Here is a 24060-nt window from a genome sequence, read left to right as displayed (position 1 = left end):
GAACGCTGGGATCACGCCCTGAGCCAAAGGCAGACGCTTAACGCCTGCGCCACCCAGGCGCCCCTCCTCTTTTTTATTTTTTATTGAACTACTCTAACATATATAAAATCTACAGATCTAAGCATTCAGTTCAATGAACTTTGAGAACTGTACTCATCCATGTAACCTTCACTCAAAACAATATATGAACATTTGCATCATCCCAGAAAATTCCTTTGTGCTCCTCTGCAACCAATTCTTACCCTATCTCATCCCTCATAACCACTTTCTGCACTTCTATCACCATGGATTCAATTTTTCTTGTTATTAGACTTAAAGTAAAAGGAATCACACAGAATGTACTAACTTGTATATGGACTGTTTCACTTAATATGCTTTTGAGATTCATTCGTGTTGTGGGTATCTGTTTTTTTTTTTTTATTACCAATTAGTATTGTATATCAAAATGTTTTTATCTTACCTATTTCTTAGTAACATTTTTTTGTCTTATCACAAAAGTAATTCATGCTTAATACAGAATATTATAGAATATAAATGAAGGAAGAAGAAAATAAATATCCATAATTCCACTCTCCAGACATAACGACTATTTACTAACTTGTATATCCCCTTTTAATCTTTGTTTATATAAGTTGTCCACATATATAATACATGTAGTTATCATATATATTAAAAAATTCTCATTTTAGGTTCAAGTGTTACCAGTTGGACTCTGATATTAGTGTGCTAAATTGGCACAAGTCTTAGTTTTAATTATTGAATATTTTCTAATTTAAAAAAAAATTAAAATAATACATGAATACACATTTATTTCCAAAAATTCAAATGACACATGGTATATATATAGAAAAAAAAAAGTAAATGTTCCTATTCAATGCCCAATTTTACTTCCCACCCCATAGGTAGCCAGTATTAACTAAATACAAAATCTTGACCAAGATGATATTGATAAGGACCATGAACTTCTGAATTTATTATCACCTGATTTTTCTAAGGTTTTTTATTTATTTATTTATTTTAGGGAGAGAGAGAGAGTGTACAAGAGCAGGGGGAGGGGCAGAGGGAGAGAGGGAGGGGTGAAGCCGACTTCCCACTGAGCAGGGAGCCCAATGAGGCTCCATCTCTGTACCCTGAGATCATGACCTGAGCCGAAGTCAGATACTTAACCGACTGAGCCATTCAGGTGCCACGTAAGTTTTTTTTTTTAATTTTTATGTTCAAGTTTTGTTATCTATATACCACAAAGTTTTGTGATCTTTTAGTTGGGATACAATTGTTCTATACCACATAATCATAATAGGACTAGTTCTAGTATTATTAATAGTTTACTATCCACTTCAAAATAATGGTTTTTAAATATATTTTCTAGGAGTGAATAGAGTGCTATCTTCAAATTTTCTTTGATTGTTGAGTGATTTATTCCTATCTGTGTTGGAAGCCTAGATATATATAGCTCTCTCTGTATGATCTTTTATCTAGCAAACCTGGTCTTCAATGATAAACTGCCTTTTCTTCATTTATACTGATTTGCACTTCTACACCAAGCTACTTATATACTGTCATTAAAGTTTAGAGACTATTAATCAGATGCAAAATCTTACTAAGGAATAGAGAATACTACAAAGTATTATTTAATTTGCTCCTGAAAAGTAATTTGTTTCATTAATTACTTTGTTTCATCAGCCTTTTCCCCAGTAAGAAAATGCGGCTTGCATTATCAATTAAGGATGAGGACTTGATTAATGTCTTAATTTGCACTTTTCTGGACCTTTGAGTTCTTTCAGCTCTTCAGAACTATACTTCAGACAGGGTACAGCAGGGTATAGTCCTGACAGGCACACTGTTGGTCGGTAAGTCCAGAAACTCCTTGCCTCTCTATAGATCACTACAGATTTCAAAGATTATTGTTTATTTTCTTTTGACTTTGAAGTTCATATACCTAGAAGCAGGCAAAAATGCAGCTGTAGTGAGTTCTACTTGGAAGTCTATTTTACATTCTTGGTTTTAGGGCCAGAACATGCATATTCAGGTGAAATAACATATGCAAAGTTCTCTAGCCTCCCAAACCCCAAAGATCAAAGGACTGTTCTTCTCTCATGATGGACCTACTAAGATTTTGTTTTGGTGATTAAATAAGAGAACAATACAATCTGAAGTGTGCACAGCCTCATAAAGTTTTAAAATTATCTTAAAATATTCCCATTATTATAACAGTGAAATAAAAGTATAAGCTAGTATTCAATGAGCCAAGCACAGTTAAAACACTTCTAAATCATCTCTTTTAATTCTCCATAGAAAGTCTGGTGGTTTATTCTGAGTTCTTATTGAAGGCTTTTTTAACGTCTTCCTGTTTAGGAGTATGGGCTCTGTCCTAGAGATGAGGTTCATAAACTTAAGACTGTTACTGGCCTTAACCTCTCTCAAGGGCAAGCCAGTGAAATTTAGCATTTTTGTAACTGGGAAATGCCCTGGTCTGGGGGACTCCAAGTGATTGCTGGGGCTGTTTTGGCGTCTGCCTGCCACTCAAGCCAAGACGGGAATTCTTTATTATAAATGGAAGTTGACACCTGGATTCCTCCTACTCAGAGCTCCAGTTCACCCCCCACCCCCGTTTGTGTGCATTCTAAGTTCTATACCCAAGGGTGGGGTGACAATTGTATATTGTTGATAAGACAGGGTACTAATTGAAGTCAGTGAAATGCCCAGCCCTAATTCTGCAGACAGTACTCCCTGACACTGTACTCTTGCTCAAAGAAGCTAGGTCTTTTGTCCTGAAGTTTGTGAACCCTCCACACCCCCAAAATAGGGACTGCAGTCCACGTGAACCTGGAGAATTTGGTGATGGTAATCTACTCTTCTCAGGTGCCCACTTCTTGAAAAAGCCCATCTTCTCTTATTTTAAAAACCTTGGTTAACCAGCTGCATTCACGTGGTATTTGGTATTTGCCGGACTCTTTTCTCAAGTGACTGCTTTGTGTCCTCTCTTGATTTCTTTTCTAAAAAAGGGCAAATCGTCCAGCAGTGCTAAACCCACCACCCACCCCCGACACTGCGAGTAGGAGAAACACTTGTCCTCTTCTCTAGATACTCCCAATCGTGGAGGGAGAAGTTGAATGTACCCTCCCAAAATCCGCCCTACCACCTCTGGTTTATCAATCCTGTCTCCCCGCCCGCCGCTGCAGCCCCAGGGCCTTTTTTTTTTTTTTTTTAAGATTTTTTATTTATTTATGTGACGAAGAGACAGCCAGCGAGAGAGGGAACACAGCAGGGGAGTGGGAGAGGAAGAAGCAGGCTCCCAGCGGAGGAGCCCGATGTGGGACTAGATCCCAAAACGCCAGGATCACGCCCTGAGCCGAAGGCAGACGCTTAACGACTGCGCCCCCCAGGCGCCCCCCCCCCCAGGGCCTTTTAATCCCGCCCGGGACTGGGTAGGAAGAAGAGGTGGAGCTGCAGGCGGGAGGGAGGCGGCGCGCAGCGGTACCTAGTGGCGCTGCCAGACTGCTCCATCCAGAGTACGTGGCACTTCCCGCAGAGAGAGGGGAGGGCATTCAACTTTCTCCTCCCCACGCAGATCCTCGGGTCATCTCGTTAGGCCGGGAGGGAGGATCCACGAGGGAACTGGTGCGTTTGTTGGGTGAAATCTTAGTAGAGGAAAGCAGTCTGGCAGTGGCCAGCGCGCGTCCTGCTGTCCACCGGTACCCACAGGCAGCCAGGTCTTGGTTCCACGCGAGGAGCGGCAATCCGATTTGGGGCGAGGGGACGCACTCGCCACCGCGCATGCGCAGAGCGGGGAGCGGCCTCCCGGACTACAGCTCCCAGAGGAACCCGCCGCTGGCCGCAGGCGCCGAGACGCTGGCGCCATCTTGAAATCTGATCCTTGATCTCCGAGTCTTTGCGTCAGCAGCAGGGTGCTGCTGGTGTACCGCAAACGAAGCCTGCTAAAAGGGAGGACGTTGGGGACGCGGCGGCTGGCGGGAGAGACAGCTGGTGGAGACATGGCAGGTTGCGAGCGTGGCCTGCGCTGCTGTCTCTCAGCATCCCCTTAAGGCGTTTCTACGCCCGCCCCCTTCCCGAGGGGCGGGGCTGCCCACTCTGGTACCCAGAGCCAGCGCGCGGGTGGCGGAGGTGCGCCCCTGCAGAGTGGGGATCCCACCGGAGTGTGCCATGCCGGCCGGAGGACACCGAGGCGGGAGACGGAGCGCGACCAAGCGCCGGTGATTGAACACCAAGCAGCAGCCGCCTCAGGGAAGCTCGTCAATCACTAGGAGAGAAGATGAAGGAGATTTGCAGGATCTGTGCCCGGGAGCTGTGTGGAAACCAGCGGCGCTGGATCTTCCACACGGCATCTAAGCTCAACCTCCAGGTTCTGCTTTCGCATGTCCTGGGCAAGGATGTCGCCCGCGATGGCAAAGCCGAATTTGCTTGTAGCAAGTGTGCTTTCATGCTTGATCGGATCTATAGATTCGACACCGTTATTGCCCGGATCGAAGCTCTTTCAATTGAGCGTTTGCAAAAGCTGCTGCTGGAGAAGGACCGCCTCAAGTTCTGCATTGCTAGCATGTATCGTAAGAATAACGATGACTCTGGCACGGAAACCAGGGCGGGGAATGGGACGGTTGACATTTCCGGCTTACCCGATGTAAGATACTCTGCACTGCTCCAGGAAGACTTTGCCTATTCAGGGTTTGAGTGTTGGGTAGAAAATGAGGATCAGATTCAGGAGCTACACAGCTGCCATGCTTCGGAAGGTGCTGGAAACCGACCCAGGAGATGCCGTGGTTGTGCAGCCTTGCGGGTTGCTGATTCTGACTATGAAGCCATTTGTAAGGTGCCTCGAAAGGTGGCCAGAAGTATCTCGTGTGGTCCTTCTACTAGGTGGTCGACCAGTATTTGCACTGAAGAACCGGCATTGTCTGAGCTTGGGCCACCGGATTTACCAAGTACAAAGGTACCCCCAGATGGAGAAAGCATGGAGGAAGGGACACCGGGATCCTCTGTGGAATCTTTGGATGCAAGTGTCCAGGCTAGTCCTCCACAGCAAAAGGATGAGGAAACAGAGAGAAGTGCAAAGGAACTTGTAAAGTGTGACTGTTGTTCAGATGAACAGGCTCCACAGCATATGTGTAACCACAAGCTGGAGCTAGCTCTTAACATGATTAAAGGTCTTGATTATAAGCCTATCCAGAGCCCCCGGGGGAGCAAGCTTCCTATTCCAGTGAAATCCAGCCCACCTGGAGCCAGGCCTGGCCATATCATGACAGATGGAGTTAGTTCCGGTTTCCTTAACCGGTCTTTGAAACCCCTTTACAAGACACCTGTGAGTTATGCTTTGGAGCTTTCAGACCTCCAGGAGCTGTGGGATGATCTCTGTGAAGATTATTTGCCACTTCGGGTCCAGGTATACAAAATGGCTACATAGGGCCTTTCTGATTATAGTTAGCTGGCCTCAGGCTTCACATGATTTCGTCGAGGTGAAGGTTAATATTCTACACTTGAGAGAACTAATCAGCCCATTTTTTTTGCACCTTTACTTGTGTCTCATTTTAGTAAACGTGGTTCACACTCAAATAATTGGCTTTTCATAGTTCTCCTTGTAACATTCATTATCTATTGGCCTTCCTGTTAATTATCAAAATCACAGAATTTTTAGGCAAGAAGAGATTTTTAATTGACTTTTACCCTATAAAAAACATTTAATCTTATATCTGGCACTAGAACTCTTTCCTCTTACCTCTGTTTCTGTCCCCCACCTCCTTTTTTTGCTTTGTTTTCATTTTTAGATTTAGAGATGTTTTCTCCCATTCCATGAGGGAGTTCTCTAGTTAGTTCTCCCTAGAGCATCAAGTGTTCGTCCCACAAAGGTACGTCTCCAGCCGATTAGGGCATAGGGTAAAGGTTTGGGGAAAACCTATTAACCCATCAAAGTATTGTACTATCTGGGCAATATTTATAATAAATAAGTCAGTTGAGGACTAACGATGAAAAAGAAACTGGGAATTCAAGTGTCGTCATTTAAAACACATAGCAAAAGCTGTTCACAGCCAGTTTGCCTACGGGGCTCTATTAAGAGGATGTTTGACATTAAGACAGGTTTCCTCTATTATTGGGTGATAGGAGTTTCATCCGTTGTAGTCTGGAATTTCTTAGTGACTATAAGATGGCAGTTGATCTTAATGTGAGCTATTCATTTCTGCCCAGTTGATTTCATATTAACCTTTTAAATTCAGCTATATACAGGTGCTATTTTGTTTTTGAGCAACAATGAATGCTAAGTTCAGTTAACTTTGTGAAACATCTGGCTTGTTCTACTTGGTACAGATCATTTAGTGATACCATTACAAAGGTGGACAATCTAGAAGGCATTTTTGGAAAGCCTGCTACCAGTTAACATCATCCCAGAAATTTAGAGCTTGATAATAAATGATATTATTGTCATTTGCAATTTTTGAAAAATTGTTCTAATATATATAAAATTTGCATCGCAGTAAGAACTTAGAAGAAAAATGGGAGAAATATTTTTAAATTTACATAAAACTGTCAGAAACATATATGAAGTGTTATGAAAAAGGATAAAAAAAAACTTGTATAAAATGATTAGAATGCCTAATGCTCCGTATTTCTTTTCTTTTGCTTCCTTTTCTTCCAGTGGAGCTTCACAGTTGAATTTGAGTTTTACAGTATTTCTGCAACCAGACATAGATGTCACAAATTAAACATGGTGTTTTCGTATTAGGATCTACAAACAGTCTGGATAGGGTAGATGGCAGATAAGCCCTTCCCCCCCTCGAGTATGGCCAGTGTTGTAAAAAAGTAAAGAAAATTAGGAAATTACAGGCAAAACAAGAGGTTTTTTTTCCTTCACATTTAATTAAAAATACTATCATTTGGTGCCTAGATTCAACAAATTTTGGGATTGGGAAGGATTTTAAAGATGTCTCATGCAGGCTTTCAATTTAGAGATGAGGAAAGCTCCAGATTAAGTAACTAAGGAAGAGCCAAAGATTCTTAACCATTCTCAGCCAAAACCTTTTAATTCTGTATATGAAATCACGTTTCCTGATGTTCATTGAATTAAATAATACTTATTTTAAATAAAGAACCTTCTTTCTGTAACGTAAGGATTCCAAGGAGATTCTTTAGGGATTCAGTTGAAGAAAATTGTCATCCTAATGAGCACATTTAAACTATAGTAACTGTACCTTTAGGTCGAGTCCCTTTGCTTCATTAAATTTGGACATTGGAAAAAAATAGACCTTTAAAACTGTAGTTTGTGATCTTTCTGCTGTCAGAAAAGATCTGACATTCTTGGCTTACATTCTTTTCACTGATTGTAGAGTAATAAAACATTGAGAAGAAGGAGAAAACATTCAGCTTAAAGAATAATGCATTTAATTGCTACGCCATTTTCTCCAAAAATTAAGGATGTGGGGGGAAATAGATTAAATTGGGCTCAGGGTGTATGTATATAAAATCTGTGTTTGGGGCCCCTGATCTGTTGTTTAAGTATGGTTGACTTTTTTAAGCTCCTTAAGGCTTGTGCTTTATGTCCAAACCCGAGCTAACTGGGACAAAGGCAGACTGTTTTTTTCTGTCCCTCTGAACAAATGTGGAAAGAGTAGAAATAAGTGCAAATTAGTTTTGGTACTTCTGTTTTTAGCTTGTAGAAAGAAAAAACCATGAAAGAAAAAATTTTTCCTTTAGTTAAATTCTACTACAAATACAAAGAAAAGCTCCCATCCTAAAGAGCAAGATTGTTCTGTAAGGTCGTTTTGATTCCTTTGTTTAATCCTCCACATACCCATTCTGTGCACTATTAAATATCATCATCAGAGTTCCTTCTGATTGCTTTTTTTCTTTCTCTTCTTTCTTAAAGAAAAATAGCAACAGTGTAGTATTCCTGCTTACTAATTTTCTGCCATTATGCTAATTGACTTATTTGCCTTCCACAGAATTTATGCTTGAAAACCCAAGGTAGTTTAAATATCTAAAGAAAGATATTGAAACTTTATTCTAGCTGGTAATTTACTTCTTTAGTGTGTGGCCCTGAACTAGAAAAGCGATGATAGGAGAGGTGTGGTCGTTTAGTAAACATCAATTCAGCTCTGGTTCATGTGCAATTTCCTTTTCTATCTAAATTCACAGATCTTTGCTCTAAGCCTTGCAACACTAGGGTCTGCCCCTGTGTGGCTATGGAAAATTTATCCCTCTCACAGTTTAGCTACATAATCTAGATTAGGCCCTTTAGAAGGTGTAGGCATTAGATGCTCCTCAAAGATTAGGCCTTTTATGCTAGTTCATAGCTCTTTTGTTTATTGTATTAGCCATATTGTTATTGTATTAGCCATAGGATAGAAAACTGCAGCAGTTCCAGATCTAAGACTTGCTATTGTGAGGACTAGGAAGTGCCAAGAAAAATGCTGTTAACACAGAAGATCTAAATAACTGCCTTTTTAGCCTAAAGGTCTTATGTTAGGCAACATCAGGCCTGGAAGCAATTCTCTTTTTTGATGCTGGAAAGCTTTTGTCCTAAATGAGTCAAGGACAGTTTAATTTAAAATTACACTAGTATTGTAACATGATTTTAGTAACCTATAGTCTGGAAATTAGCACTGATTCAGCCAAATTGAGTATTAGTGATTTCAGGTTTTATAAAATCATTTTAGGAATGATTGGTTTATGTACTTGATATTTCTCAAGAATTCATTCTGAGCTATTTTAACTCAGGGGACTTTGCTGAGTGGTCTTTTGGCAGACCGTTATCTGAAAGGACATTTTTCTGAGATGTTCAGTAATAACATGTTATAAATAAAGACAAAAACAAACATCTTCCAGACTTTAGGTCAGTACGTTACATTTACAGAATTAGAGATTTCCTATGATTATTAATGCCGAGATGGGTTCAGATTAAATCAGATTCATCATGTACTATTCTGTGGCATTCTTTGGCTTTAAAGTTGCTGTTGAAATGTCTTTGTTAAATATCTATCTATCTGGTCTTATTTATAAAGAGCCACCGAAGGATTAGAGAGCATTGGACTGAACATTTAGGAGACAGGCCTGTTTTTATTTGTTTGTTCTTGTTCTTGTTCCCTTATTAAACAGAAACTTTTGGTCCCTACAATATTCCAGGCATTATGGTAGGCAGTGGGCTTATAGAGATTGAAAGATATATTCCCAGCTTTAGTGCATCTGGTTTAACTGGACCCTTTCCCTCATTTTTTTCTCTGTAGCTTCGGACATTCCTTATCTTCTCTAAGTCTCTGCCTTTCTGTCTTCGTTTCTTCCAATGTACGATAGGATTACACCAGATGGTTAGTTTATAAAGTTTCCTTCACAGCTCTGAGATTCTTTGATTTAAAGTGAATAAATAGGACCACCTTCCCCGCCATTTTAAACTTGCAGCTATTTTCTTGAATTCTGCTTGTTATGGCTTAAATTTGAAGAATATTTATAATAGATATCACTGGAAAGGTGTTTTACACTGAGGAACTGAGAAGCCGAGTTTCACAGAGAATGTTTTATCATTAAATAAATGATAAAATTATTTCTTCATCAGTTAGAATTGTTGTGAATATCTGTTTACACAGTTATCTCTCCCATGGTGTGACATAATTCACAGTGCTTCAGGCAAGGCTCCCTGTTAACACCCACAACAACAAATATCTCAATTTTTCTAGGAGTCATCCTTGCTTCTTTTCTCTTTCTTCCTCTCTGGCCCTCCAGACCTGTTGACTCTCCTTTCGAAACATATCCAAATAGATCTATTTCTCCCCTCCTCCATTCCTACCATTATAATCCCAGCCACTATTCTCACCTACACTACTGAAGCGGGCTCCTGTGTGGTCTCCGTGCTCCTAGTAGTGCTCCCCAGTCCAATCACCACAGCTATAGTGACCTTTTTAAAAATATAAATACCATTGCATTACTTTTCTTTTAAAAACACTGCAATCCGTTCTCATTTCAGTGAGAATGAACTCCAGCTTCATTAACCCTGGTGTAGAAGCTCTGTATGACTTGGCCCCTGGCTTCCTCTCCTGTGCTCAGTACGCCTTAGCCCTGTGCTAGCCCTCAAGGTAGCCACTAGCCTTATGTGGCTGTTGAGCACTTGAAATGTGGCTAGTCTGAACTGAGATATGCTGTGTGTATAAAGTACACTCGGAATTTCAGAGACTGAGTATGAAGGAAAGTAAAATACCTTGTTGATAATTTTTATATTGAATACCTGTCTATGATAATTCTTTGGATATAATATAGTGGCTCAGATAAAATATTTTCTGAAATTGAGTTCACCTATTTAGTTTTCACTTTAGTCAATGAAGTTACTACAAAATCTAAATTACATACATGGCTCACATTATATTTCTATCGGAAAGTGCTACCCTAACCACGTAGACCTTTCTGTCCCCGGCTCATAGCCACTGTAAGCCTTTTTCATTAGCTGTTCCTTCTGCTTCGGTTCTACAGGATTGGCTTTCTGTCCTGCAGGTCTCCATTTAACCAGTTTAAAGTAACTGGTCAGCCACCTTGGAGTAACTTTACCACTCTGTAATGCTTTTCTGTTTTACAGCATAGGGCGTGTTACTATCTGGTATTTTGTGTATTTCCTTGTTCCTTTATTATATAGCTCCTAACTCCCAACTCCCACAGTGCTTTGCATATTATACTTAACAGATGTTTTAAAAAATCGATAAATAGCATTGGAAGAATAAAAGTTTTTTTCTGAACTCTTAATACTTTCAGTCAGTTGCTGTCAGGAAGGGATTTAAGGTAAGCTCTAACCCCACTGCCTAGAAGGTGGTAGTCAATTTGAAAGTGTGAGGGAAAGGGAAAATGAACAGCAGTTGCCTTTTTCTCTTCCTAATGGATTTATATTTTTCCTAATTGGAGTAGGGGATGGATAGGAAGGGTCAGGGAGAAAGGAGATGGATTTTAGTGCCACAGTGAATTCCTACAGTTTTATTTTAGTACCATTAGCTCATAATAAACATTAGGTCCAGTTTGGTAAGTTTATCTTAGCCTGATTTATTGTTACATTATATAAACAATATGTGGTTTTTTTTTCCTCCTGAATCTTTTTGGTGAATTGATATTCCTGTAAAACAAACCTCCTTCCCAGACCATTAAAGATTTCAAAATTTATTTTTAATTTTTTTGTTAAACTTTTTATTTTGAAATCAATTCTAATTTATGGAGAAGTCGTGAGAGAAATACAAAGAACTCCCAGATTCACAAATTGCTAACATTTATCCAGATTCACCAGTTACTAATATTTTGCTACATTTGCTGTTTCACTCCCACTGTCTATATAGACACAGTATTTTCTTTGTTCCTAAATCATCTAAGAATTAGTTGCAGATATTATGACTCTTTATACTAAATAAGCATATATTTCATAAAGACAAGAACATCTCTTACATAACGACAACATAATTACCAAATTTAGGAAATTTAGTATTGATAAAATATTATAATACATAGTCAATATTCAGAATCTGCCCATTTTTCCAATATTGTGGATGGGCATTGTTGAAATGTACCTTTTCTAGCTCTTAGGGATGATAGAGGTTTGATTATGGAATTCCCTGATTAGAAATAGGATAAAGTGCATATTTGGTCATCATGTAGTATTTGGTGAGTTCCCAGGGAAAGATAGGGAGGGAGCTAGGGAATATTGAGAGGGTGGAAGTAAATCAGTACTCTTAATAAGGAACAGGACTGTCTTTAGGAATTCGTACTGATAATTCGTGTGACAATTTTGGTTTTCTAAGTCTCTGCCAAAAGATGCCAGAGACATTTGAAGATAAAATTTATTGTTGGCTACATTTAGCTCAACATGCTTGTCTTGCTGCTTCTTCCTAGCCCATGACTGAAGAGTTACTCAAACAACAAAAGCTGAATTCAGATGAGACCATTATAACTCAGCAGTCTGTATCTGATTCCCACTTGGCAGAACTCCAGGAAAAAATCCAGCAAACAGAGGCCACCAACAAGGTATGATCAGTCCAGGTCCTTGGAGATCACAGGGCTTCCTGAGGACGTGACTGGCTCTAGCTGAGGCTCTTAACCTCTCTGAGTAGGACTTGGGAGATGGATACTGTGTATTCCTGTTGGTCTGAGGAATATTTTTGATTAAAAGTATAGTTCTTTCCTTTATCTCTCATCAAGATTTTAGCCTGCTGTGCACAGATAAGAATTTCTGGTGTCTTTTAGATCTGTAATTAAAACTTGAATGTAGTCTTTAACTGTATAAGGCACCAAGACAGGAAGTTTATACTTTTGATTTTAGCTTAACTTCTTACCCCTTTAGAGCCCAAGAAGTCTAACATTTGCTTAGAAGAAAATTTTATCAATGCCCACAGTTTGAATGCTGAGCTTCTGGCCTGGTGTATCCTTGTACTGTTCCGTCCTGTCCTAGATAGCAGAGCTCCTTGGTCTTTGTGTAAAGGATCCACATTGAGGGGCACCTGGCTGACTCAGTTGGTTAAGCTTCTGACTCTTGATTTCAGCTCAGGTCATGATCTCAGGGTCGTGAGATCGAGCCCCACAGTGGGCTCTGCGCTAGGCAGTATCCTGCTTAAGATTCTCCCTGCCCCTACTCCCCCCATTCTGCACACATGCACGTGCTCTCGCTCTCTCTCAAAAAAAAAAAAAAAAAGAATCCACAGTGACCCACAGTGACTCATGTGGACAAGTGCCCAGTACAGCTGCCCATTACAGAGAAAGCACAGTACATAAGAATTAAAGCAATTGAATATTGAAGGAAGTATTTCATATTTCCTGCTACTTTGAATGTAATCTCATGTAAAATCTTAATGAATGATTTAGGGCTTTAATGGTTACTACATGTGGGGGAAAATTAACAAGGTAATATTCTCTAGAAAATCCTTTAAACCTAGATTTGAGGAAGGACTTTCTGGCTGCATTTGAAGTTAAAAGAAATTGACCTAACAAACATTTTTTCTTTGCCAAATTCAGATTCTTCAAGAGAAACTGAATGAAATGAGCTGTGAACTAAAGTCTGCTCAGGAGTCATCTCAGAAGCAGGATGGTACAATTCAAAGCCTCAAGGAAACTCTGAAGAGCAGGGAAAATGAGGTAAATGTTTGGCAGTCAGAGACCTGTGAGGAAATGATTCGTTCCATTAAAGTAGACACGCATTCCGTATTTTGTAGAAATAGATCGTCAGACTAACAGATGTTAGTCTAGAGAAACTGTAGTGTAATATAAATTGGTATTTCTAAAATGTGTACAGATGAGATCATGGAATTTATTTTCAGTTTACTAATGTGTTCGGTACTCCCTGTCTCATTTCAGACCGAGGAGTTGTACCAGGTGATTGAAGGTCAAGATGACACAATGGCAAAGCTTCGAGAAATGCTGCACCAAAGCCAGCTGGGACAACTTCATGTATGTGAGGGTGACATAGGGCAGGAGGCGAGACTCTGTTGAGGAAGTGCCCTTTTCGGTCACAGTTCTGATTTTGTTGGTCTTCTCAGCTGCTCGGCGCTTGTCCTCCTTGTGATTATGATTTTTACTCTTTTTCCAGAACTCAGAGGGTACGTCTCCAGCTCAGCAACAGGTGGCTCTGCTTGATCTTCAGAGTGCTTTGTTCTACAGCCAGCTTGAACTACAGAAACTCCAGAGGGCAGTGCGTCAAAAAGAACGCCAGCTGGCTGATGCCAAAGGATGTGTGCAGTTTGTAGAGGCTGCAGCCCAAGAAAGAGAACAGCAGAAAGAGGCATCTTGGAGACATAACCAGGTAAATCAGCAGTCGTTCTGTGGTCAGAGATGCTGACTTTGCCCTGATAATAACTTTTTATCAGGACAGTTTGTGTTGAATCCTTGAGTCACTTGCTTAATCTAAGTAATTCTGTTTGACATTTATTGCCCTCATACCATGTGCGAGAGACTGGGCTGTGTTCTGGAAATACAAGAGTCAATATCACAAGCTCTTTCCTATTATTTGTAGTGAGTATGAGACAGTCACATAAACAGAATTTTAGTGTAAATACCGAAATGAGGTATGTTTGGGTCCTGTAGGAATATACAGGAGGGGCTGAGGAAGGGAAGCAGGGAAAGCTTCATGAAGGAGGAGCTATCTGGGGTTATTCTTGAAGGGTAGGTAAAGGTTAGCAAGACAGAATAGTGGGGAACAACCACCAAGGGCAAAGGAATGGCATGCACAATTAGCCACATCTTTTTAAAAAAATAAAACAATTCTTAAGTGGTTCCTTTATCTTATTAGGTTAGAGCATATGCTATCCATTTTTTTTAAGATGTAAAAGGATGATAGGAATATTCTATCCTTGAGCTTATCCATGGTTACAGTGGAACAGAGTTCTGCTTAGTAGTTATATAGATCTATGATTTTTAAACTAGAGAGTAAGTATTGAACTATGTAATATGAAATTTACATCTTCTTGCCGTTCACCGTTCCCACAATTTCCCTTATCCTATTTGATTCGTGTATATTGTTTCTAGAGTAACTGTAAGAATGGCACTTTTCTGCTACTTTGTATTTTATTCCGTATGCCTTAAAAATTTTAAGGCCTCCCAATCTAGTAACGATGTGAAAATTTTAGATTGTTTGCAAAAGGGAATCTGTTTAATTCAGGAATTACGAAAAGCCTTGCTGCAGCTCCAAGGAGAATTGCATAGTAAGAGCCAACAGCTTCGTACCCTGGAGACTGAAAAATACAATGAGATTAGAACCCATGAGCAACACATTCAGCACCTAAACCACAGTCTGAGTCACAAAGAGCAACTGCTTCAGGTGAGTCTATGTAATGATTTTAACTGAAACTGGGCTCACAGAGCTCTGAAAGTTCTGTTCATGTAATCTCAGATTAGTCCACCTGTGTTGAGTACCCGTTACATGTAGAACATTGAGAGATGGGAACCAGGAGGATTCAAAATAAGTAGAAAGTACAATTCATGAACCGCAATGCTAACCAGCAAGTGTAGGAAATAAAAATAGAGACCTGAAAGACTTAAGCAATAAATATTCAGCAAGTAGTTACGAAACACCTCTGTGAACCCGATAGTATGCTGGGTGCTGGGAAGACAGAAGATATGACCACTGTTCTCAAGTCTAGTAAGTGAAGACATCTGTATAGAAATTTCCAGTTACTTATGTGATAAAATGAACGTTGGAGGGAAAAATGGAACACTGAAGACTGTGACCGGTCTCCTGCCCTAAGCTTGTCGCATTGAATCCCTTACATTCTGATGAGCATACAGTTTTTTCATAGTGTGCATGTATTGTGCATACATTTTCTCTCTGATAGAAATACTGCCTCCCCCCCCCCACCTGCTCTTCACTTGGGAAACTCCCAGTCCTTTAAGACTCTGAGCAAATGTAACCTCTTTTGTGAGCTCTTTACTGACACCTTCAGGTAGATTTAGACAGTGCATCCTGTATTCCCCTAGTAGCTAGCTAGCAGACCTACACACCCGTATATGCATAATGTGTATATGCATACTCATATGTATACACACACACACATATACACCCGTGTGCAATAGTTAACAATTTGTGTGTATGTCTGTTATCTCTGCTGACCTGTGTTTTCCTTGAGCGTGATCACATTTTGTTTTATATCCTGAATAACACATTGTTTGGCGAAGTGGAGGAATTCAGTGCATATTGCATAAATGAATAAAGGGAAATATTTTTTGGTCTCATTAGGAATTTTGGGAGCTCCTGCAATATCGAGATAAGTCGGACAAAACCCTTGAAGCAGAGGAAATGTTGCTTGAGAAACTTCGGCAGCGAATACAGGACCGAGACGTTGCTCTAGAGGTATGCACCTTAATTTTATTTACGGCACTGTGGATTACTCTCTGCACATAGGTGCTTAGAAATTTGTGTCTACTTCATTTGCTGCTTTTTGGAGTTGGTCTTCCCTTCCTTTCTATTTTTATTGAATAAGTGTGATCACAATAGTGAATCCTAAGGAGCTTTAGGATCCTTGCTTTCCTTGCAGCGGGCTATAGATGAAAAGTTCTCCACTCTGGAAGAGAAAGAAAAAGAACTGCGTCAACTTCATCTTGCCGTGCGAGAGCGAGATCATGACTTAGAGAGATTGCGTGGTATTCTCTCCTCTAATGAAGCTACCATGCAGGTAAGAGCACAGTCTGCCATGACTTGATATCCCTTGTCCCACTTGGATGCTAAGCCTGAAGCATCAGCCCTTTCCCTCATTTTCTGAAAACCAAGGTATTTGCTTTATAAGGAAAAAAATATGACAACAGCAAACGTAGTTATCCGTCATTATAGATGAGGAAGTGAGAAGAGCTAGTACTTCTGCTGTGGACTTTATAGTGAATATGGATTTCTAGACCTACTTTCTGATTTGTTTCTAATCTTTGTCAATATCTATATACTTGTACAGAAGCATTGTCAGGGTACAGCTGTTACACTGTTGTTTTCTCATTAACATATGCATATCCCTGTATAGTCACAGAACACTTGATTATTAATATTTACTGTGGACTATTTTTGGATATGTATTTTAGAGCTTTTATATTTAACCATCTGCCACTTCTAAAAGAAGTCCTTCACTTCCTCTGTAGCATAGCCTGCCTCCTCAAAAATACTGCATTTATAATATATTTATTTTTCTAAACAAATTAGAGGAGAGTTTCTAAAACCAAAGAAAAGAGTAGTATGGCATTGTTAGATTAGATACTAAGTTTTCTACTTTTGCAAAAAATTGATACTTTATGAGATGATTTGAAGGCGGATCAAGTTTCTTGTTCATCCTACAGAGTGTGGGGTGGTCCTTTGACTTACAGTTGCTTTCTTTGTTACTGTAGAGTATGGAGAGTCTCCTGAGGGCCAAAAGCCTAGAAGTAGAGCAGTTATCTGCCACCTGTCAAAACCTTCAATGGCTGAAAGAAGAAAGGGAAACCAAATTTAGCCATTGGCAGAAGGAACAAGAACGTATCATTCAGCAGTTACAGACATCCCTGCATGACAGGAACAAAGAAGTGGAGGCAAGGCTTTAGTTAATTAAAGGCAATTTGTTCAGTGATTACATTATCTCAGTCTTGGATTGGGACTCCTTAGGTCTGGGGGGCCAGTGACCCAAGTCTTAAATTCCATCCTGTGCCAGGGCGAGTCATTGGCTTTTACTGGGACTTTTTTCCCTCCACCTCTAAACTCAAGGTGACAATTATCTTTCTCAAATAGGTCATGTGAGAATTAATGAGAACTAAAACATGCACCTATAATATGATGGCTAACTTTTATTAGTGATGGTGCTCACACTTGTTAGGCACTGTTATAATTGCTTGAAGAATGCTAACTCATTGAATCCTGACAAGTCTATGAGGTATATGTTATTATCCTTCATTGACAGACAAGGAACAGACTTCTGAAATGAAATAACTTGTGCAGAGTAACATAGTTAATAAGTGACAGAGCAAGTAAGCCGCCCAGGCACTGGGGTTCCACAGTTTTAACCACCAGCTACAACCCCTCAGGAGAAAAGTAGGAACTTCATCACCATAGTCATAAATATAGTGCTCATTATTCTTTCTCAGCTTATCATTTTGTGTTTCCCCTATACAAGTTATACTGGGGAGAAAATAAATACATGGATTGTGTATCCATTTATCTTCATCTAATATTAATTATTATGTACCCCGAGCAAATAGGGAAAGGGCCTACTTCAGAAAACAATATGTGAGTTGCCATTATAAGTATTTTTCTGTATTGTTAGTGCTCTTTTGTTGAGCATGTAGTCTTCTTTTTTTCTTTTTTTTGGTGAAAATCTTGTATATTGTTCATGGCTCAAACTTGTTTTGAGGTACATTCTATTTATGCTTTGGATGAGCCTTTCAGCTCTATTTTTAAAAAACATCCATTTATTTTAGAGTATGCACGTGAGCAGGGGGAGGGGCAGAGGGAGACTCCCAGGCGGACTCCATACAGCATGGAGCCTCGATCTCACTACCTGAGCCAAAATCAAGAGCTATCAAGAGCCAGAGGCCCCTAGCCCTTCAGCTGTATGGAAAGATGGAGGGATGAACTTGTTACTTTACCAAAGTTAAATGAAGCAGATTCAAGTTAAGTAACCGGTATTTCCCATACCAAAACCCAACTTCCCAGTGCTGGGTGCTGGAGGCAAGAACTCCAACAGGGAAGGGGTGCCTGGGTGGCTCAGGTCATGATTGATTGAGGCCCCATCCGGCTCCCTGCTCAGTGGGGAGTCTGCTTCTCCCTCACCTGCCACTCATTCTTTCTCAAATAAAATCTTAAAAAAACAAACTCCAACAGGTAAGTGTCTCAGGTCAGGAAGGGGACAGAGCCTACCTGGAGAGCAGAGGGCCTGGAAGTTTCCACAGCCTGATTCTACTCATTCACTTAGCTCCCCTAGAAAACAGGAACAATTACAATATTGTACAAGGTCTCCTACTCGTGTTTTCCTAAGCATCTCAGAGTAAATTACTAGCCTGAATACAGAGTATTTAATTTGGGGTCAGACAGCAAATCAGGGTTGTGGAGCACTCCCATCTGAAAAATCTAGGAAACCAATCTCCATTTGAAACATTCCTTGTGATCCCCACCAGGAGCCCAAATGCACAACTTAGACAAAACAAGAAGCCCACGGAAAGAAACCATGGTGTAGACAGAAGCAACTTCAGAGCATAGGTTAAGCAGAGCATGTAGTCTTCTGTGTGCCAGGCCTGTGCTTGATCTGGGGAAACAAAAGTGAATAAAACATGATAGCTGTTCTCCAGACTCTCATAGCTCTTTCTTCTATAACAGATTCTTATAAACTCCTTGATATGTAGTAGGGGGGATTCTTTCCTCCAGAACTTACAGTGTCCCTTCTGTTTTAGGATCTTAGTGCCACGTTGCTCTGTAAACTCGGACCGGGGCAGAGTGAGGTAGCAGAGGAGCTGTGCCAGCGTCTACAGCGAAAGGAAAGGATGCTGCAGGAACTGCTGAGTGATCGAAACAAACAAGCAGTGGAACATGAAGTAGAGATTCAAGGCCTGCTTCGGTCTATGAGCACCAGGGAGCAGGAGAGCCAAGTAAGGACTGATGCACAGAGAGTGTCGCTGCATTTATAGTCTGAATAGGGAGCATTTGAACATTGTGGCGTGTGTGTGTATGTGTGTGTGTGTGTGTGTGTGTGTGATTTTACAGTCCGTTGTGTTAGGGTTTCTTCCTTCAGTCTGTTACCTAGCCTATACTTTTACCTCCGTGCGCGCGGGGGACCCCCCCCCCCCCCCCCCCCCCGATGTGGGGCTCGATCCTAGGACCCTGGGACCATGACCTTAGCCGAAGGCAGATGCTTAACTGACTGAGCCATCCAGGTGCCCCTCAAAATCATTCTTAATTTATCTTCATTCCCAGGTATCTTTCTACTCAAGGCTAGAGATATGTGCTGTATTTCAGAGGCCAGATGCTCAGAATCCCCCCAGCCAGTTTCAGGGAGGACTAGATTCTTCTCATTTGCCTTTTTTATTTGACCATAATATTCTCTAATGCTTCCTTTATATTATGGGATGGTTGTCTCTTCTAGTCCTCAGGCCCACTGAAGTGAATATACATTTCCTTAGAAACATGCTGCCATGAGTTGCAGAAATTGCTTCTAGAGTAGACCTAACAAAATCACTGTGAATTATTTAAGTCTTTGGCAGAAGGCTAACAAAAGTTTTTGTTTGAGTGCTCTTTTTAACCCCTTTGTAACTTGAAGGAGCTAGTTTATTTCACCTCCAGAAAGAAATATTATACACTGCTGATAGTAAAAGAGTAGAAGCTAGCAGATGACTGAAATTACAAAAGATTGATTTAACTCAAGAAAAAGAGTAATGGTTGTATTCTTCTAGATCTGCTTTTTAAATTTTATATGCAGGAGAAATTCCCCTGGATAGCTTTTTAGAAATGTAGATTCCCAGGCTTACTCCTAGGGGACAGAAATTAGGAGGTATAGATAGCACTCAAGAATTTGCATTTCTTAAAAGGTCTCAGGTGATGGTGATGCTACCGGTTCATGAGCCACACTTCGAGGACCACTGCTACAAACAACACTGCTAGAAGAATGCCATGCCAGATAGATCATATATACATATACATAAGAGATCGTGTGTATTATTTATTACGATTTTTACCCTAGCAACTTCTATAGATTTTTATTCAGGCAAATTAATAATGTACTGTTATCTCTAAGATAGTTGTGTCCAAATCCCTAAAGGGCCCAAATTTTACTTACTAAAAATGTAAGGTTATTCTTTTATTTCCCTTAGAAATTATGACAAGAGCTCAGCTTCTCATTAAAACAGTAGTGATTGTCCCCAGTTGATGCTGATACGGCTAATATAGTCCTGATTCATCATCTTTTCCCCCTAGTAATTTTAGTCTTAGTTTATTGTTTCTGGATTTTCGGATTAAATGCAGACTTTCTATGTGGTAATGGTCACAAATAATGTTCTAGATCTTTTCCTTATTGCGCTATATCGTCTGTCTTAGAAAACTGGGACTTGAAATTAAATAAATTGGGTTTGGTGGTTTTGAGGTTCAGATTCTCCTGATTGTATGTATGGTCTGATAAAAATGTTTGCGTGTAATTGACTCATTCGATAAATATGCATTGAATGCCTACTATGTGCCCGACACTGTTCTGGGTGCTTGTGATTTATCCCTGAAGAAATATCATAGAAACTGCCCTTAGGAAACTTACACCCAGTTGACAGACAATGGACATACATCAGATAACGGTAAGTGCATTGTAAAAACTTAGCAGGACAAGGAGAACTGGGAGTAGAGAAAAGACAGCTGTTTTAGATAGGAGATGCAGAGGAGGCCAATCTGATAAGGTATCAGTAGGCAAAGATATAAAGGGAGCAAACCAAATGAATATTTGGGTAAAGAAATCCAGGCCAAAGGCACATGTATCCCAGAGTAAAGGACATCTGCTATCCCACTTCAAACCAGAATCTTAATACCTTAGCCTGATAGAGTTCTGGCAGGGCCAATTTTGGATTGTTTCATCTGTAATAGATATGTTTATATTCAGTTTCTCCAGTGTTCTTCCTCTGAGAGACTCTTTTCAGCTGTTTTTCCCTGTAAACTGAAAGCAAGGAAACTATTTTTGGTGGGGGGGCCACTGGCTTTTCATAAACAGTTGACTTTTAACGAATAACTTCAGAACACAAATTTTGTTTTATAGAGTATCTTTCTAATGGTATGTGTGATTTCCTTACTAGGCCGCTGCAGAGAAGATGGTACAAGCCCTAATAGAAAGAATTTCAGAATTACAAGCCCTGCGCCAGTATTTAGGAGGGAAAGACTTCATGGTGTCCCAAGCACTCATCTCTAACCAACCCACTGAAGTTACATCCAGCAGCCCCCACCTGGGAGAGCAGACTGATCAAGTAAGAACTGTGTAGATGTTCATGCCAACTGCCTTTTCTTTCTGTGTTTGAGGCATAAGTTTGATCATTTTAATACCAAATTGTGTGAGAACATTCCAGGGTCCTTGTCATTGTGATCATGGTTCCTGTACCTTTCTAAATCCCCTGACTCTTCCAATTTTTAGGGTTTTGTGCATATACCCTCCAAAGATGATAGCATTTCGTTGACTGCCAAAGGGGATACCAGTATACCCAGGTCCTCATTAGGTAAGTATCAAATTTAATTTCACTAAGGAATCTTCTGTCTTTCTTTCTGTAATTCTGCTAATAGGCTTGGCCAAGGCTCTCTTTTCCTACTGGAAAAAAAATAAGCTTAGATTCCCCTTGAAAGGCTGAAGACATGTCTATGCTAGAAAGAACTACCCTTATTATGTTGAATTGAGACTGTTGTTCTGGGTACACAGTTTGGCTCAGGGAGACTGCCTCCTGATTATACTTTCCAGATAGCTTTGCAGGGGTTCAGAAATGCAGGAGGCTATTGTTTCCAAACCTCTACAACAGGACCATGGGGCTGACACCTTCTCCTGGGTATCTTTCAAGCGGGCCGAGGCTACTTATGGTAACTTGACATAACCTGCATTACAGTGTTGGGAGGGGGAGGCAGTATACATTAAGTTATTTGCCAAGATCACAGCCATCTAAGAGATGATTGTAGGCCTTGAACTCCCTAAAAACAAATGAATTCTGTGAAGAGTCGGAGCAAAACTTAAATGAGTGCTGGGCATTAGAGTCTCTGACTTGCACAGAGCAAAAGGTTGGGATCTAGGGTGGCTTCAAGGAAGAGATTTACCCAGTGAGTTGTAGAAATAGGGGCTCACCATTATTAATGAAGTGGTGATTATAATGGTATAAGAAACGTTATGGACTTGGAGAATTAACTTATGATTTTTTTGATGATATTAAGAATGAAAGGGGCACCTGGGTGGCTCAGTTAAGCATCCGACTGTTGATTTCAGCTCCAGTCTTGATCTCAGGGTCATGAGTTCAAGCCCCGTGTTGGGCTCCACGCTGGGCTTTACATGGAGCTACTTTAAAAAAAAAGAAAAAGGATGTAGAAAGTTTGTGTCTGTTTTATAGTATAAGGTGTTATGGAATTCCATAGGTAAGTCATGTGAGTAGTTATTTTTTCATAGGAAAACTTTGTCAAAGAGTAAAGAATACTGGATTTGTTTAATTTACTCCCTCTTTACCTTTTTTCAAAAATTACTTTTCCACAATTTTTTATTTTGCAAATTTCAAACTTCTAGGAAAGTGGCAAAAATTGTGCGGTGAATACCCATATAGGCTTTTATTAAGATTCACCACCTATTAACATTTTGCCACATTTACACCATTTCTTCACATGCACATGCACAGATGAAATGTTTTTTCTAAGCCATTTAAAAATTACTTAGATGTCATGACACTTCATTTCTAAATGCTTCATTATGTATTCCCTAAAAGCAATGGCATTCTCCTACATAACTACAGTGTAATTATCATGTTCAGGAAATTTAACCTTGGAATAGTCCTGGTACTTAATGTATAGTTTATATCCAGAGTTCCTGTGTCGCAGGAACATTCCAGATGGTTGGGTCTCCCCCTCCAGGACCATGCATCCATTTAGTTGTCATGTCGTGTTAGTCTCTTTTAGTCTAGAAAAGTTTTCTAGCCTTTTTTGTCTTTTTTGACATTGGCATTTTTGAAAACTCTGGGCCGGAGTAGGGCTGAGGGGTGCTGTAGACTGAAGGGGACCCCAGGACTAGCAAGGCACAGGAAGTTTGGCAGAGAAGTCTTATCCAATGTGAGGCTGAGTGTGAGTTGGAATGTCTCTAGTTTTCAAATACTCTGTTAATTAAGAGAAGAAAAGTTTTATCCAACAGATGATCGCTAAGGCTGACTTTTTCATGAAGCCAGATGAGCTTTCGGAGATATGCAAACCCTCAGCTAAAAAGACCTGTTTTTCCATCATTAAAGGACTTTGACTGTAGGGACACCCACCAAACTGAAATCGAGAAAAGAAAAAACACTCCGTGCAGTAGAAGGTGACTGTGCCTCATCTGCAGGGCTGTTGAGTGGATAAGAAATACCAGGTTTGAATGCTAGTAATGTGCAGGGCTGAATAAAGTCCCGCTTCAACTTTTTCTCTAGGACTTCTTATCCCCAGCACCAAAGCTGCTCCAGCTACAGCAGCATGCATAGCTTTATTCAGGAGGATGTCTTTGTCTTTTCTCAGAGTGTGAGGAGCATAACAGCCTCAGGGAAACCATCCTGATGGAGGGGCACCTGGGCTCCCCAGCGGCCAGCTCCCCAGGGAAGAAGCCCTTGGAGAGCCCTCGAGGGAAGCAGGAGGAGTTCCAGGCATATGGAAAGTCGGAAGACATCTCTGTCCTACATAAGGACATCAGAGACCTGAAGGCCCAGCTGCAGAATGCCAACAAGATCATTCAAAACCTCAAGAGCCAGGTCCGGTCCCTCTCAGTTACAAGCGATTATTCATCTAGTCTGGAGAGACCTCGAAGCTGAAGGCGCCACCCTCGGGGATCCTCACCTCACAGTGTCACTGATGAGGATGAGGGGTGGCTCTACTGCACTGGGGCTTTCTACCCCCGGGCTTCAGGCAAAAGGATCTGAGAGTCTGATCCAGAGAGT

At 40.5% G+C, this 24060-nt stretch overlaps 1 protein-coding gene across 2 annotated transcripts; it reads left to right on the top strand.

Annotated features, from left to right (window-relative positions):
- Positions 1-3293: 3293 nt before the first annotated feature.
- Positions 3294-22103, top strand: LOC103677114 (myomegalin). 2 transcript variants are annotated; one of them, XM_008706350.2, is made up of 12 exons: positions 3296-5398; positions 11860-11991; positions 12976-13095; positions 13315-13407; positions 13547-13759; positions 14615-14773; positions 15689-15802; positions 15987-16124; positions 16819-16998; positions 18850-19044; positions 21223-21390; positions 21555-22103. In XM_008706350.2, the coding sequence occupies exons 1-12, from the start codon at positions 4274-4276 to the stop codon at positions 21651-21653; spliced, it is 2736 nt and encodes a 911-aa protein (XP_008704572.2). In that variant the 5' UTR covers positions 3296-4273; the 3' UTR covers positions 21654-22103. The 2 variants fall into 2 exon arrangements, with proteins under 2 accessions (XP_040482782.1, XP_008704572.2); XM_040626848.1 differs by lacking the exon at positions 16819-16998 and having other exon boundaries at positions 3294-5398.
- The last annotated feature ends 1957 nt before the right edge of the window (positions 22104-24060 follow it).

Source organism: Ursus maritimus, unplaced genomic scaffold (genome assembly GCF_017311325.1).
Source record: "Ursus maritimus isolate PB19 unplaced genomic scaffold, ASM1731132v1 scaffold_12, whole genome shotgun sequence".
NCBI lineage: Eukaryota > Metazoa > Chordata > Mammalia > Carnivora > Ursidae > Ursus > Ursus maritimus.
This window is presented reverse-complemented; position numbering and strand designations above follow the sequence as displayed.

Coding starts and splice junctions, on each gene's coding strand:
- LOC103677114 (XM_008706350.2), top strand. CDS start 4,274: ATGAAGGAGATTTGCAGGATCTGTGCCCGGGAGCTGTGTGGAAACCAG. Junction 16,999..18,849: donor ACAGGAACAAAGAAGTGGAG/GCAAGGCTTTAG, acceptor CTTCTGTTTTAG/GATCTTAGTGCCACGTTGCT. Junction 19,045..21,222: donor CCAGGGAGCAGGAGAGCCAA/GTAAGGACTGAT, acceptor TTTCCTTACTAG/GCCGCTGCAGAGAAGATGGT.